The sequence below is a fragment of the Stylophora pistillata genome, chromosome 5 (genome assembly GCF_964205215.1).
Source record: "Stylophora pistillata chromosome 5, jaStyPist1.2, whole genome shotgun sequence".
Lineage (NCBI taxonomy): Eukaryota > Metazoa > Cnidaria > Anthozoa > Scleractinia > Pocilloporidae > Stylophora > Stylophora pistillata.
Window position 1 is genome coordinate 8,440,424 of NC_142523.1, and position 13,375 is coordinate 8,453,798.

The 13,375-nt window shown below is 45.9% G+C and overlaps 2 protein-coding genes across 2 annotated transcripts; both read left to right on the forward strand.

Annotated features, from left to right (window-relative positions):
• Positions 1 to 2,380: 2,380 nt before the first annotated feature.
• On the forward strand, positions 2,381 to 11,045 carry LOC148730088 (uncharacterized). Its single transcript, XM_088760139.1, is given in 2 exon segments — positions 2,381 to 8,797; positions 9,050 to 11,045. Coding segments are annotated over 2 exon segments (7,389 nt in total). The 5' UTR covers positions 2,381 to 3,337; the 3' UTR covers positions 10,979 to 11,045.
• A 749-nt stretch (positions 11,046 to 11,794) lies between these two features.
• On the forward strand, positions 11,795 to 13,041 carry LOC148730089 (uncharacterized; the record flags this gene model as incomplete). Its single annotated transcript, XM_088761756.1, has 1 exon — positions 11,795 to 13,041. A coding segment is annotated over one exon (696 nt), but the record flags the coding sequence as incomplete, so codon positions are not given.
• Positions 13,042 to 13,375: the final 334 nt, after the last annotated feature.

Sequence of the window (13,375 nt, forward strand, 5' to 3'; positions counted from 1 at the left end):
TTTTAATAATAGAGGCATTGTAATGAACATCACGAGATGAACACGCCTTGCTGATTTTGAAATATTTGGTTTACCTTCGCGATTCTACCGAAGCTTGCGGAATTCAACTACTTTTCTTCTGTTAATTGAGATTTTGGGAGACAGTTCGTCAGTTCCCAAAACTTGTGATCCGGTAAGTTTCGTCGATTCTTATTTTTTCTCAAGGATTTGAATGGAACGCTCGGACAATTTTGGCATACTTTGTATCATTAAATTCAATAGTCGATTTGAACTCGGTTGACTCAAACTGATGGTACTTTCCCTTGGCCCAGATTTACCCTAATAACCCTAACTTTAGGTACTAAAATAATTTGGATATATCAACAAAGTTGAAATGGTGAATTGGCCACCGTAACAATTACTAAAGCTGACGTTTCGAGCGTTAGCCCTTCGTCGGAGCGAATAGAGGAATTGTGAGTTGTGTGTTGTGTGCTTTTAAAGGCAGAAAATGGAGCAACGTGAACTTTAGGTAGGTGTCTGAACAGAGCTGATTGACACGCCCCAACCTTTACTCGTGATTGATAAGAACGTGGTAACATTTATGAAAACGTGACACATTTAGCTAAACCCTCTGAAGTAAACGTTCTTATACGGAACAAACTAAATGTGCGAAACGACTCTCGATCGTGCAAGAAGTGTATTCATGATTCCTTATTAATTATGATAGAACAATTGCAATTGAACTCTAGTCCAGATACCTCGAACCTTCGCTAACCCGAATCCATTTACGTCTCCCCGAATGACGAGGATTCAACTGTAGATTGGTAACTGGAATAGTGGTTAGATGTATATATACATACAGTTACTTTATTCATCATTACGGATGCAAGTTACATGCTCTGCTGGGTCAAGTAAACAAATTACAAACAACATCTCACAAGGGCTACTTTATAGAAGAAATTTCAAATTAGTACTCGATAGTTACTGGATATGATAAATAAAATTCAGAAACGATTTCTGCAGACTAGTGCCGGCTGTTATTTGTTGTTTTTCAAGACAATTTTGCAGATAAGATATTGATGACAACGGCCTCGGTATGATCACTGATGCGCGGAAAGGAAGAAAAGATCGATGAACCACTGTGTTATATGTGACGACTTAAATTGCTCTTAAAAGCTCTTTCTTACTTTAAAATATTTTAAAAGTTTTGTTCGGAATTTTTTTTTTTTAATTTGAAATTGAACATTCTGGAAAATGTAAATCGTATTCAACTGACGTCATTTGAAGAATGTCGATTCGATTAAATTAATTAATGGTAATTAGTTGCCAGTAATTACTCGATTTGCCTAATACTGCGTCCAAATGAATGCTGGGATCGGCCGAGCCAGTACCAGGTCGCTCAAGCGGCATGTCGTCTCGCGCGGCCTCGATCTTTGTTGTACGAAATGCAGAGCCAGAAAAGCTTCCTTAATTTTCCTAAAGTTGTGTGTTTTCAAACCTTTCTTCTTTCCGTGATGGGCCGAGGAAATCGTTGATCTGTGTGGGAATGTGAAAATGACCGTATTGTATCACAAAACAATTTACCTTATCCCCCCCATAAAGCTTTACAATATCCTTATGATCACCATCCCCCTCATCAGCGAGTAACTGGAAGTCAATTTTATATAGCCCACCCTTTATACTCTGTCGGACCCCCCTCAAAAACCAAATTTTGTGACTATAAATTCACAATTAGGTGTTTCTTAAAGTATAAATATGTAACCGATAGTTTCAATTTTGGTCTAATTCAACTGTAAAGGCCCGTTAAATGCATGGTTTCAACATCTGCTTCGACATGCACTTAACACTTTGTTGAACCAAATGTTCAGTGCGTTTGAACAGGTCGTCCAACATTGTTGAAAACGTAAAAAGTGTTAAAACCTTGTTAAAAGCGCGTTGAATCAAGTTTAAATCAGTTCAAACTGTCATTCAACATCGACTCAACTTTTCCTTTATAAAACCATTTGAAGAACTTTAAAGGGCCTCTGAAAGGCCACCGCACTTTTTTTTTTTTTGCGTTCAACATTTGCTCAACATCCGTTCCACATTTCTAGAACGAATGTTAGTGAAATGTTAAAACGTTTAAACGGGCCTTAAATCTCGCATCTGTTTGGATCAATGTGAGCAACTTCGAGGTTACCCCTCCCCCAATGAAGCTTACAGTCACCCTTACTTGTTACGAGTTGACTGTTGTTAGGAAGGGTGGGCGTACAGTTTCTCTAAAACTGGCAATGATTCTCACTTTGATTAGCGATGAATTGGCAATAAATTTTCTACAGTTTCCGCTTTATACTCCATCGGAGACGATTGCTCCTCCCTAAAAACCACGCAATCCTCCAAGATTCTCCACCCTCCATCCCCTAGGCGACGAGTGACACTGGTCCCCAGGACCACTAAAACACTAAATTTCGTAACTATACATACACAGTTATATGTTTCTCAAAGTCATAGTATGTCGCCGATATCTTCAGTTTAGTCTAATTCATCCCTAAATCTCGCATTGGTTTGGATCAGTGTGAGTACCTGAACAACTGCGCACCTACCCCTCCCCTAACCCAACATTAACCTTAACTTCTCATCAGTCGACTGTTGTTGGGTTAAAGGAGGGGTAGCTGCGCAGTTGATCAGATACTCTCTTTAAACAAATAGTTTGTGTCCAGGCTCCTCCTCGAGCATAGGCCATTGACAATCTCCCTGCACCAACTCGTACAATCCTGAGTTAGCCTACGAGGGTGGTCCATGCCACCAGATGTGGTCCCAGTGTTTCCTCTCAGCCAGAACATCTTGCTGTGAGGCGTTTTTTGGCCGTCTTCTTGTCTTTTTTCCCTTAACGATTCCATTTCAAGACTTGCCCTTTTAAAGATCGTGGAAAAACGTCATGAAACTGAACCCATCAATAAAGTATATATTTCTTATTCCTTTTTTCCTAATTCCATTGTGAACTCAAGCTTATCAGTTAACAAATACATACTACAATTTTCAGTTGAGTGAGAAGCGATAAAAGTTTGGTGACAAACTTTTGAGGTTAAAATCATGTTGTTTTCATGGGAAACCAGCTCCATTTCCAGAGACGAGGTGTCGCTTGATTTCTTTCTTTGGCGGCCTTCTAAGTTTGGCCGTTAGCGACGCTCAACTCTTGACTAGTTCTCAAACGAATAAAATTCTGACGTGGCAACTTTACTGTCAAACCCACGTCCCCAAACCTTTCCCGCATCTAACTCAACTATTAATCGTAGTAAATGTTAGACAAAGTTGAAAATTTCTTAGTACTCAATTGCAAAGAAGATTAATTAAGTTTTACAACTGAATGACTTGACTAATGGAGACACTGCCTTTGTATAAGGTCTGGTTGAATATGGCCGCTCCAATGGAATATACTGAGGAGCAGCTGAATTACTACAGGATCTGTTACATTGTCACCGATGTGCTAACTGAAGGCCTTCGAACAATCTTCAAACGAGAATGGGACAATCGCTACAAGGGAACCCTGGGAGAATGGAAAGATGAACCGAAAAATGGAATGGACTTTTGGAACGGTGAGTCCCCACGAAACAGAAGTAGAAACGCCCGTCTCTTGACAACTATGACCAATGGTGACAGAGCGGAATGGGATTGTACCATGCTCTTTTATGCCATTCTTCATTCCGATTGTATCCGCGGTCTCTGTCCAACTGTAAAATTAAATGTGGATGACCTCAGGTTATTTCGCAATGAAGAATTTGCGCACATGCCACTAGGCCAACTCTCCAACAGAGATTTTCAAAATGCGATTTCAAAGGTTAATACTGCATTTCACGCACTCGGGCTTGCGATTTTCAAAATCCATGAAATCCAAACTCAGACAAGTTTCCCAACGGAAGAGTTGAGAAATGTTCTAAAGAAAGTTGACAAACTTCAACAAGACGTCATGGAGAAGGAAACAAAACTTCAAGAAAAATACGAAGAACTTGTTGAAAAAGAAACACAACTCGAAGAAAAAGAGAATCAACGACAGACACTTGAAGAACAGTCGCAAACCGAAGTTTTCCCGTTTTGTATTCTCCCTCCTGAACCCACACATGATGTCTTCCCTCGCAGGTCGGAGGTTGATAAAATCACACAACACCTCAAAGCACTCAAAGATGACAACAATGACAGCTTAAGCACCTTGTACTTATCCGGGAACCCCGGAAGTGGAAAATCTCAGCTGGCCCGACTAGTAGCCAAGCGATTTTTCGACGAAGGCAAAAAAACTCCCTCTGCGATTTCATTTGTCATGACACTTAATGCCGAAAGTTCAGAAACACTTTTGGAATCGTATGTCTCCTTCGCTCGACAGTGTAAATGTCCAGATTACTCAGTTACAGACACTCGTAATTCCAAATATCTGAACGCAGACGAGAAAATTGCAAATCTGAAGACGCTAATAAGCGCGAAAATCGGGCTTTTTACGTCGTGGTTGTTGGTTGTTGATAATGTCACTAGTTTGTCTCATGTACAAACTTATTTGCCAGGTCCAGGAAACCAACAATGGGCGAGGGGCCAGTCGCTGATAACAACACAAGACACCAACTCTATTCCCTTAGAAAGCTCTTTCATTCAGCACATCTCTGTAAGCAAAGGATTGCTACCTGATGATGCCAGCTCCTTGTTAAGGCTCCTTTCTGGTGTCACTGATAACGAGGTAGAAAAAGAAATTGCACGAACTTTGGACTACCAGCCACTGGCTTTAGCCAGCGCCGCCATTTATGTAAGAGAAGTTCGGAATAGCAAAATAGCTTCAAAATTCGGCTGGACTGACTTTCTAAAGAAACTTGAAGAAGGGCACCGAAGTATAACTGAGAACATTCTTGCCGAGACAAACCCAAGTTACTCAAAAACAATGACCACAGCGACAACACTCGCCTTGGAAAAGATAATGAGATCCGACACAGTTGTAAATCACTTGTTTACTTTTCTCTCTCTTTGTGCGCCACAACCAATACTAAAAGATATTGTCGCCAACTACATTATGGAAATGGAAAAGGAATTGGAACATAAAGATGCGATTGGGGTAAAGATAAGTCGATGCCCATTGTTGTTGTTTGACGAAGAGGAGAGCGGTGTTTACATTCGAGTGCATGGAGTCGTCCATTACGTTGTTAATTCAGTAACAAAGAAATCTGACAAGGATAAGCATATAAAATCCATACTAAGGGCTCTTTCATCCTTCTCTAAATTCAAGGATCAAGATTCTCTAGTTATTGGAACAAAAAATGTTCCTCACCTGGCAAAAGTAATTACAGAAGCCGAACATTTGTTTTCTGAAGACGGAATATCTCAAGTTTCTCAAATTGATATGTTGACTCTGCAGAACTATCTTAAAGTCCTGACAACCCTCGGAAATATGTGCTGCGAGCACTCTCAATATCCAGCTGCAAGAAGTTACTTTACAGCAGTCTTAGCAATTGTCAAGTTGAGAAACCCAAGTAATGAATTACGAATCATAGATATTTATAATCACCTGGGTATTGTCCACCGGAAGCTGGGTGACCTAAAGCAGGCAAAAGATTGTCACGAGCGAGCACTGGATGTTCGGCTGAAAAAGCTCGGACCTGAGCATGTTCATGTCGCAACGTCTTATAATAACCTGGGCCTTGTCCACGAGCACCTGGGTGACCTAAAGCAGGCAAAAGACTTTCACGAGCGAGCGCTGGATGTTTGGCTGAAAAGGCTCGGACCTGAGCATGTTCATGTCGCAACGTCTTATAATAACCTGGGCCTTGTCCACCGGCAGCTGGGTGACCTAAAGCAGGCAAAAGACCTTCACGAGCGAGCGCTGGATGTTTGGCTGAAAAAGCTCGGACCTCAGCATGTTGATGTCGCAATGTCTTACTATAGCCTGGGCCTTGTCTACAACCAGCTGGGTGACCTAAAGCAGGCAAAAGACTTTCACGAGCGAGCGCTGGATGTTTGGCTGAAAAAGCTCGGACCTGAGCATGTTCATGTCGCAACGTCTTACAATAGCCTGGGCCTTGTCCACAAGCAGCTGGGTGACCTAAAGCAGGCAAAAGACTTTCACGAGCGAGCGCTGGATGTTTTGCTGAAAAAGCTCGGACCTGAGCATGTTGATGTCGCAACGTCTTATAATAACCTGGGCCTTGTCCACGATAAGCTGGGTGACCTAAAGCAGGAAAAAGATTGTCACGAGCGAGCACTGGATGTTTGGCTGAAAAAGCTCGGACCTGAGCATGTTGATGTCGCAAGGTCTTATAATAACCTGGGCCTTGTCCACCGGCAGCTGGGTGACCTAAAGCAGGCAAAAGACCTTCACGAGCGAGCGCTGGATGTTCGGCTGAAAAAGCTCGGACCTGAGCATGTTGATGTCGCAAGGTCTTATAATAACCTGGGCCTTGTCCACCGGCAGCTGGGTGACCTAAAGCAGGCAAAAGACCTTCACGAGCGAGCGCTGGATGTTCGGCTGAAAAAGCTCGGACCTGAGCATGTTCATGTCGCAAGGTCTTATAATAACCTGGGCCTTGTCCACCGGCAGCTGGGTGACCTAAAGCAGGCAAAAGACCTTCACGAGCGAGCGCTGGATGTTCGGCTGAAAAAGCTCGGACCTGAGCATGTTCATGTCGCAACGTCTTATAATAACCTGGGCCTTGTCCACGAGCACCTGGGTGACCTAAAGCAGGCAAAAGACTTTCACGAGCGAGCGCTGGATGTTTGGCTGAAAAAGCTCGGACCTGAGCATGTTGATGTCGCAACGTCTTATAATAACCTGGGCCTTGTCCACCGGCAGCTGGGTGACCTAAAGCAGGCAAAAGACTTTCACGAGCGAGCGCTGGATGTTTGGCTGAAAAAGCTCGGACCTGAGCATGTTGATGTCGCAATGTCTTACTATAGCCTGGGCCTTGTCTACAACCAGCTGGGTGACCTAAAGCAGACAAAAGACTTTCACGAGCGAGCGCTGGATGTTTGGCTGAAAAAGCTCGGAGCTGAGCATGTTCATGTCGCAACGTCTTACAATAGCCTGGGCCTTGTCTACAAGCAGCTGGGTGACCTAAAGCAGGCAAAAGACTTTCACGAGCGAGCGCTGGATGTTTGGCTGAAAAAGCTCGGACCTGACCATGTTGATGTCGCAACGTCTTATAATAACCTGGGCCTTGTCCACCGGCAGCTGGGTGACCTAAAGCAGGCAAAAGACTTTCACGAGCGAGCGCTGGATGTTTGGCTGAAAAAGCTCGGACCTGAGCATGTTGATGTCGCAACGTCTTATAATAACCTGGGCCTTGTCCACGAGCAGCTGGGTGACCTAAAGCAGGCAAAAGACTTTCACGAGCGAGCGCTGGATGTTTTGCTGAAAAAGCTCGGACCTGAGCATGTTGATGTCGCAATGTCTTACAATAACCTGGGCCTTGTCCACGATAAGCTGGGTGACCTAAAGAAGGCAAAAGATTGTCACGAGCGAGCACTGGATGTTTGGCTGAAAAAGCTCGGACCTGAGCATGTTGATGTCGCAAGGTCTTATAATAACCTGGGCCTTGTCCACCGGCAGCTGGGTGACCTAAAGCAGGCAAAAGACCTTCACGAGCGAGCGCTGGATGTTTGGCTGAAAAAGCTCGGACCTGAGCATGTTCATGTCGCAAGGTCTTATAATAACCTGGGCCTTGTCTACCGGCAGCTGGGTGACCTAAAGCAGGCAAAAGACCTTCACGAGCGAGCGCTGGATGTTCGGCTGAAAAAGCTCGGACCTGAGCATGTTGATGTCGCAACGTCTTATAATAACCTGGGCCTTGTCCACGAGCACCTGGGTGACCTAAAGCAGGCAAAAGACTTTCACGAGCGAGCGCTGGATGTTTGGCTGAAAAAGCTCGGACCTGAGCATGTTGATGTCGCAACGTCTTATAATAACCTGGGCCTTGTCCACCGGCAGCTGGGTGACCTAAAGCAGGCAAAAGACTTTCACGAGTGAGCGCTGGATGTTTGGCTGAAAAAGCTCGGACCTGAGCATGTTGATGTCGCAATGTCTTACTATAGCCTGGGCCTTGTCTACAACCAGCTGGGTGACCTAAAGCAGGCAAAAGACTTTCACGAGCGAGCGCTGGATGTTTGGCTGAAAAAGCTCGGAGCTGAGCATGTTCATGTCGCAAAGTCTTACAATAGCCTGGGCCTTGTCTACAAGCAGCTGGGTGACCTAAAGCAGGCAAAAGACTTTCACGAGCGAGCGCTGGATGTTTGGCTGAAAAAGCTCGGACCTGACCATGTTGATGTCGCAACGTCTTATAATAACCTGGGCCTTGTCCACCGGCAGCTGGGTGACCTAAAGCAGGCAAAAGACTTTCACGAGCGAGCGCTGGATGTTTGGCTGAAAAAGCTCGGACCTGAGCATGTTGATGTCGCAAGGTCTTATAATAACCTGGGCCTTGTCCACGAGCAGCTGGGTGACCTAAAGCAGGCAAAAGACTTTCACGAGCGAGCGCTGGATGTTTTGCTGAAAAAGCTCGGACCTGAGCATGTTGATGTCGCAATGTCTTACAATAACCTGGGCCTTGTCCACGATAAGCTGGGTGACCTAAAGCAGGCAAAAGATTGTCACGAGCGAGCACTGGATGTTTGGCTGAAAAAGCTCGGACCTGAGCATGTTGATGTCGCAAGGTCTTATAATAACCTGGGCCTTGTCCACCGGCAGCTGGGTGACCTAAGGCAGGCAAAAGACCTTCACGAGCGAGCGCTGGATGTTCGGCTGAAAAAGCTCGGACCTGAGCATATTGATGTCGCAATGTCTTACAATAGACTGGGCCTTGTCCACAAGCAGGTGGGTGACCTAAAGCAGGCAAAAGACTTTCACGAGCGAGGGCTGGATGTTCGGCTGAAAAAGCTCGGACCTGAGCATGTTGATGTCGCAATGTCTTACAATAGCCTTGGCCTTGTCCACGAGCAGCTGGGTGACCTAAAGTAGGGAAAAGATTGTCACGAGTGAGCGCTGGATGTTTGGCTGAAAAAGCTCGGACCTGAGCATGTTGATGTCGCAATGTCTTAGAATAACCTGGGCCTTGTCCACGATAAGCTGGGTGACCTAAAGCAGGAAAAAGATTGTCACGAGCGAGCACTGGATGTTTGGCTGAAAAAGCTCGGACCTGAGCATGTTCATGTCGCAACGTCTTACAATAACCTGGGTTTTGTCCACTGGCAGCTGGGTGACTTAAGGCAGGCAAAAGATTGTCACGAGCGAGCGCTGGATGTTCGGCTGAAAAAGCTCGGACCTGAGCATGTTTATGTCAGAACGTCTTATTATAACCTGGGCCTTGTTTACGAGGAGCTGGGTGACCTAAAGCAGGCAAAAGACTTTCACGAGCGAGCGCTGGATGTTTGGCTGAAAAAGCTCGGACCTGAGCATGTTCACGTCGCAACGTCTTACAATAACCTGGGCCTTGTCCACTGGCAGCTGGGTGACCTAAGGCAGGCAAAAGATTGTCACGAGCGAGCACTGGATGTTTGGCTGAAAAAGCTCGGACCTGAGCATGTTGATGTCGCAAGGTCTTATAATAACCTGGGCCTTGTCCACCGGCAGCTGGGTGACCTAAAGCAGGCAAAAGACCTTCACGAGCGAGCGCTGGATGTTCGGCTGAAAAAGCTCGGACCTGAGCATATTGATGTCGCAATGTCTTACAATAGACTGGGCCTTGTCCACAAGCAGCTGGGTGACCTAAAGCAGGCAAAAGACTTTCACGAGCGAGCGCTGGATGTTCGGCTGAAAAAGCTCGGACCTGAGCATGTTGATGTCGCAAGGTCTTATAATAATCTGGGCCTTGTCCACCGGCAGCTGGGTGACCTAAAGCAGGCAAAAGACCTTCACGAGCGAGCGCTGGATGTTCGGCTGAAAAAGCTCGGACCTGAGCATGTTCATGTCGCAACGTCTTATAATAACCTGGGCCTTGTCCACCGGCAGCTGGGTGACCTAAAGCAGGCAAAAGACTTTCACGAGCGAGCGCTGGATGTTTGGCTGAAAAAGCTCGGACCTGAGCATGTTGATGTCGCAATGTCTTACTATAGCCTGGGCCTTGTCTACAACCAGCTGGGTGACCTAAAGCAGGCAAAAGACTTTCACGAGCGAGCGCTGGATGTTTGGCTGAAAAAGCTCGGAGCTGAGCATGTTCATGTCGCAACGTCTTACAATAGCCTGGGCCTTGTCTACAAGCAGCTGGGTGACCTAAAGCAGGCAAAAGACTTTCACGAGCGAGCGCTGGATGTTTGGCTGAAAAAGCTCGGACCTGACCATGTTGATGTCGCAACGTCTTATAATAACCTGGGCCTTGTCCACCGGCAGCTGGGTGACCTAAAGCAGGCAAAAGACTTTCACGAGCGAGCGCTGGATGTTTGGCTGAAAAAGCTCGGACCTGAGCATGTTGATGTCGCAACGTCTTATAATAACCTGGGCCTTGTCCACGAGCAGCTGGGTGACCTAAAGCAGGCAAAAGACTTTCACGAGCGAGCGCTGGATGTTTTGCTGAAAAAGCTCGGACCTGAGCATGTTGATGTCGCAATGTCTTACAATAACCTGGGCCTTGTCCACGATAAGCTGGGTGACCTAAAGCAGGCAAAAGATTGTCACGAGCGAGCACTGGATGTTTGGCTGAAAAAGCTCGGACCTGAGCATGTTGATGTCGCAAGGTCTTATAATAACCTGGGCCTTGTCCACCGGCAGCTGGGTGACCTAAAGCAGGCAAAAGACCTTCACGAGCGAGCGCTGGATGTTCGGCTGAAAAAGCTCGGACCTGAGCATATTGATGTCGCAATGTCTTACAATAGACTGGGCCTTGTCCACAAGCAGCTGGGTGACCTAAAGCAGGCAAAAGACTTTCACGAGCGAGCGCTGGATGTTCGGCTGAAAAAGCTCGGACCTGAGCATGTTGATGTCGCAATGTCTTACAATAGCCTTGGCCTTGTCCACGAGCAGCTGGGTGACCTAAAGCAGGGAAAAGATTGTCACGAGTGAGCGCTGGATGTTTGGCTGAAAAAGCTCGGAGCTGAGCATGTTCATGTCGCAATGTCTTAGAATAACCTGGGCCTTGTCCACGATAAGCTGGGTGACCTAAAACAGGAAAAAGATTGTCACGAGCGAGCACTGGATGTTTGGCTGAAAAAGCTCGGACCTGAGCATGTTCATGTCGCAACGTCTTACAATAACCTGGGTTTTGTCCACTGGCAGCTGGGTGACCTAAGGCAGGCAAAAGATTGTCACGAGCGAGCGCTGGATGTTCGGCTGAAAAAGCTCGGACCTGAGCATGTTTATATCAGAACGTCTTATAATAACCTGGGCCTTGTTTACGAGGAGCTGGGTGACCTAAAGCAGGCAAAAGACTTTCACGAGCGAGCGCTGGATGTTTGGCTGAAAAAGCTCGGACCTGAGCATGTTCATGTCGCAACGTCTTACAATAACCTGGGCCTTGTCCACTGTCAGCTGGGTGACCTAAGGCAGGCAAAAGATTGTCACGAGCGAGCACTGGATGTTTGGCTGAGAAAGCTCGGACCTGAGCATGTTGATGTCGCAAGGTCTTATAATAACCTGGGCCTTGTCCACCGGCAGCTGGGTGACCTAAAGCAGGCAAAAGACTTTCACGAGCGAGCGCTGGATGTTCGGCTGAAAAAGCTCGGACCTGAGCATGTTGATGTCGCAATGTCTTACAATAGCCTGGGCCTTGTCCACGAGCAGCTGGGTGACCTAAAGCAGGGAAAAGATTGTCACGAGTGAGCGCTGGATGTTTGGCTGAAAAAGCTCGGACCTGAGCATGTTGATGTCGCAATGTCTTAGAATAACCTGGGCCTTGTCCACGATAAGCTGGGTGACCTAAAGCAGGAAAAAGATTGTCACGAGCGAGCACTGGATGTTTGGCTGAAAAAGCTCGGACCTGAGCATGTTCATGTCGCAACGTCTTACAATAACCTGGGTTTTGTCCACTGGCAGCTGGGTGACCTAAAGCAGGCAAAAGATTGTCACGAGCGAGCGCTGGATGTTCGGCTGAAAAAGCTCGGACCTGAGCATGTTTATGTCAGAACGTCTTATAATAACCTGGGCCTTGTTTACGAGGAGCTGGGTGACCTAAAGCAGGCAAAAGACTTTCACGAGCGAGCGCTGGATGTTTGGCTGAAAAAGCTCGGACCTGAGCATGTTCATGTCGCAACGTCTTACAATAACCTGGGCCTTGTCCACTGGCAGCTGGGTGACCTAAGGCAGGCAAAAGATTGTCACGAGCGAGCGCTGGATGTTCGGCTGAAAAAGCTCGGACCTGAGCATGTTCACGTCGGAACGTCTTATAATAACCTGGGCCTTGTCCACGAGCAGCTGGGTGACCTAAAGCAGGCAAAAGATTGTCACGAGCGAGCGCTGGATGTTTGGCTGAAAAAGCTCGGATTTGAGCACGTTGATGTCGCAATATCTAACAACAACCTGGGCATTGTGCACGAGCAGCTGGGTGACCTAAAGCAGGCAAAAGACTTTCACGAGTGAGCGCTGGATGTTCGCCTTAAGATATTCGGTCCGGAACACGTCAGGGTAGCAGATACTAACATAAAACTGGGCGATGTGCACAATTATCTCGGTCTCAGCCGAAAAGCAAAAGAGTGCTATGATCTTGCGTTGGCGATTTATGTCAAGAACTTTGGCCCTGAAGATGAGAAAGTGAGATTTGCTCAGAATGCACTTGCTCAGCTACGTACAGCAGAACTGAATATTGGTAACACATAAAGTTCAATGATCATAAATTCGTAATTCTTTAAAGCGTTAGGCTCGTTACTCTTAGATCAGCGAAGATCAAATAGGAATTGAGAGTTCAAACAAAGATATCAAGACTTCAGTTTACTTTTGTGACTTTATTGCAATGAACGTTGGACTTTTGTCGGAGTATGGTTCCTCTAGAACCTATTAAGTTTAATTTCTAGTTTTGACATCGAATTAATCCTTTAAAATTTGAAAATTTTTCATAGTTTGAATCATCACAACCATAGTAACTTTTGGCGTGCTGTACGTATCGTAATCTTTAACTCTGTAGGCTAATTATTAAAGGAGTTAAGTAATGGCACTTCTGCAGTCGATGGTGTTGCGTTTTGGTGGTTGAAAAGATTGTTTGTTAGAACAATAGATAAAACTTATAATTCCGTTTGGCAAAAACCGCGCGAATGCACAGAATCCGCATGGCTCTAATCATACTCTATTCGTCAGTCATTTTCGCGGTGTGAACACGAGCTTGTTGATACACAAAATAGAGCAGGAGTGTAGGCCAGTTTACGTAAGGAGCACAGAATTCGAATGTGTGAAATCCTAGCTACGCCACTACTTGCCAACCTAAAAAGCCCTTGTTTCCATAAGCCTCAAAAAAAGCTCTTTATTATATTC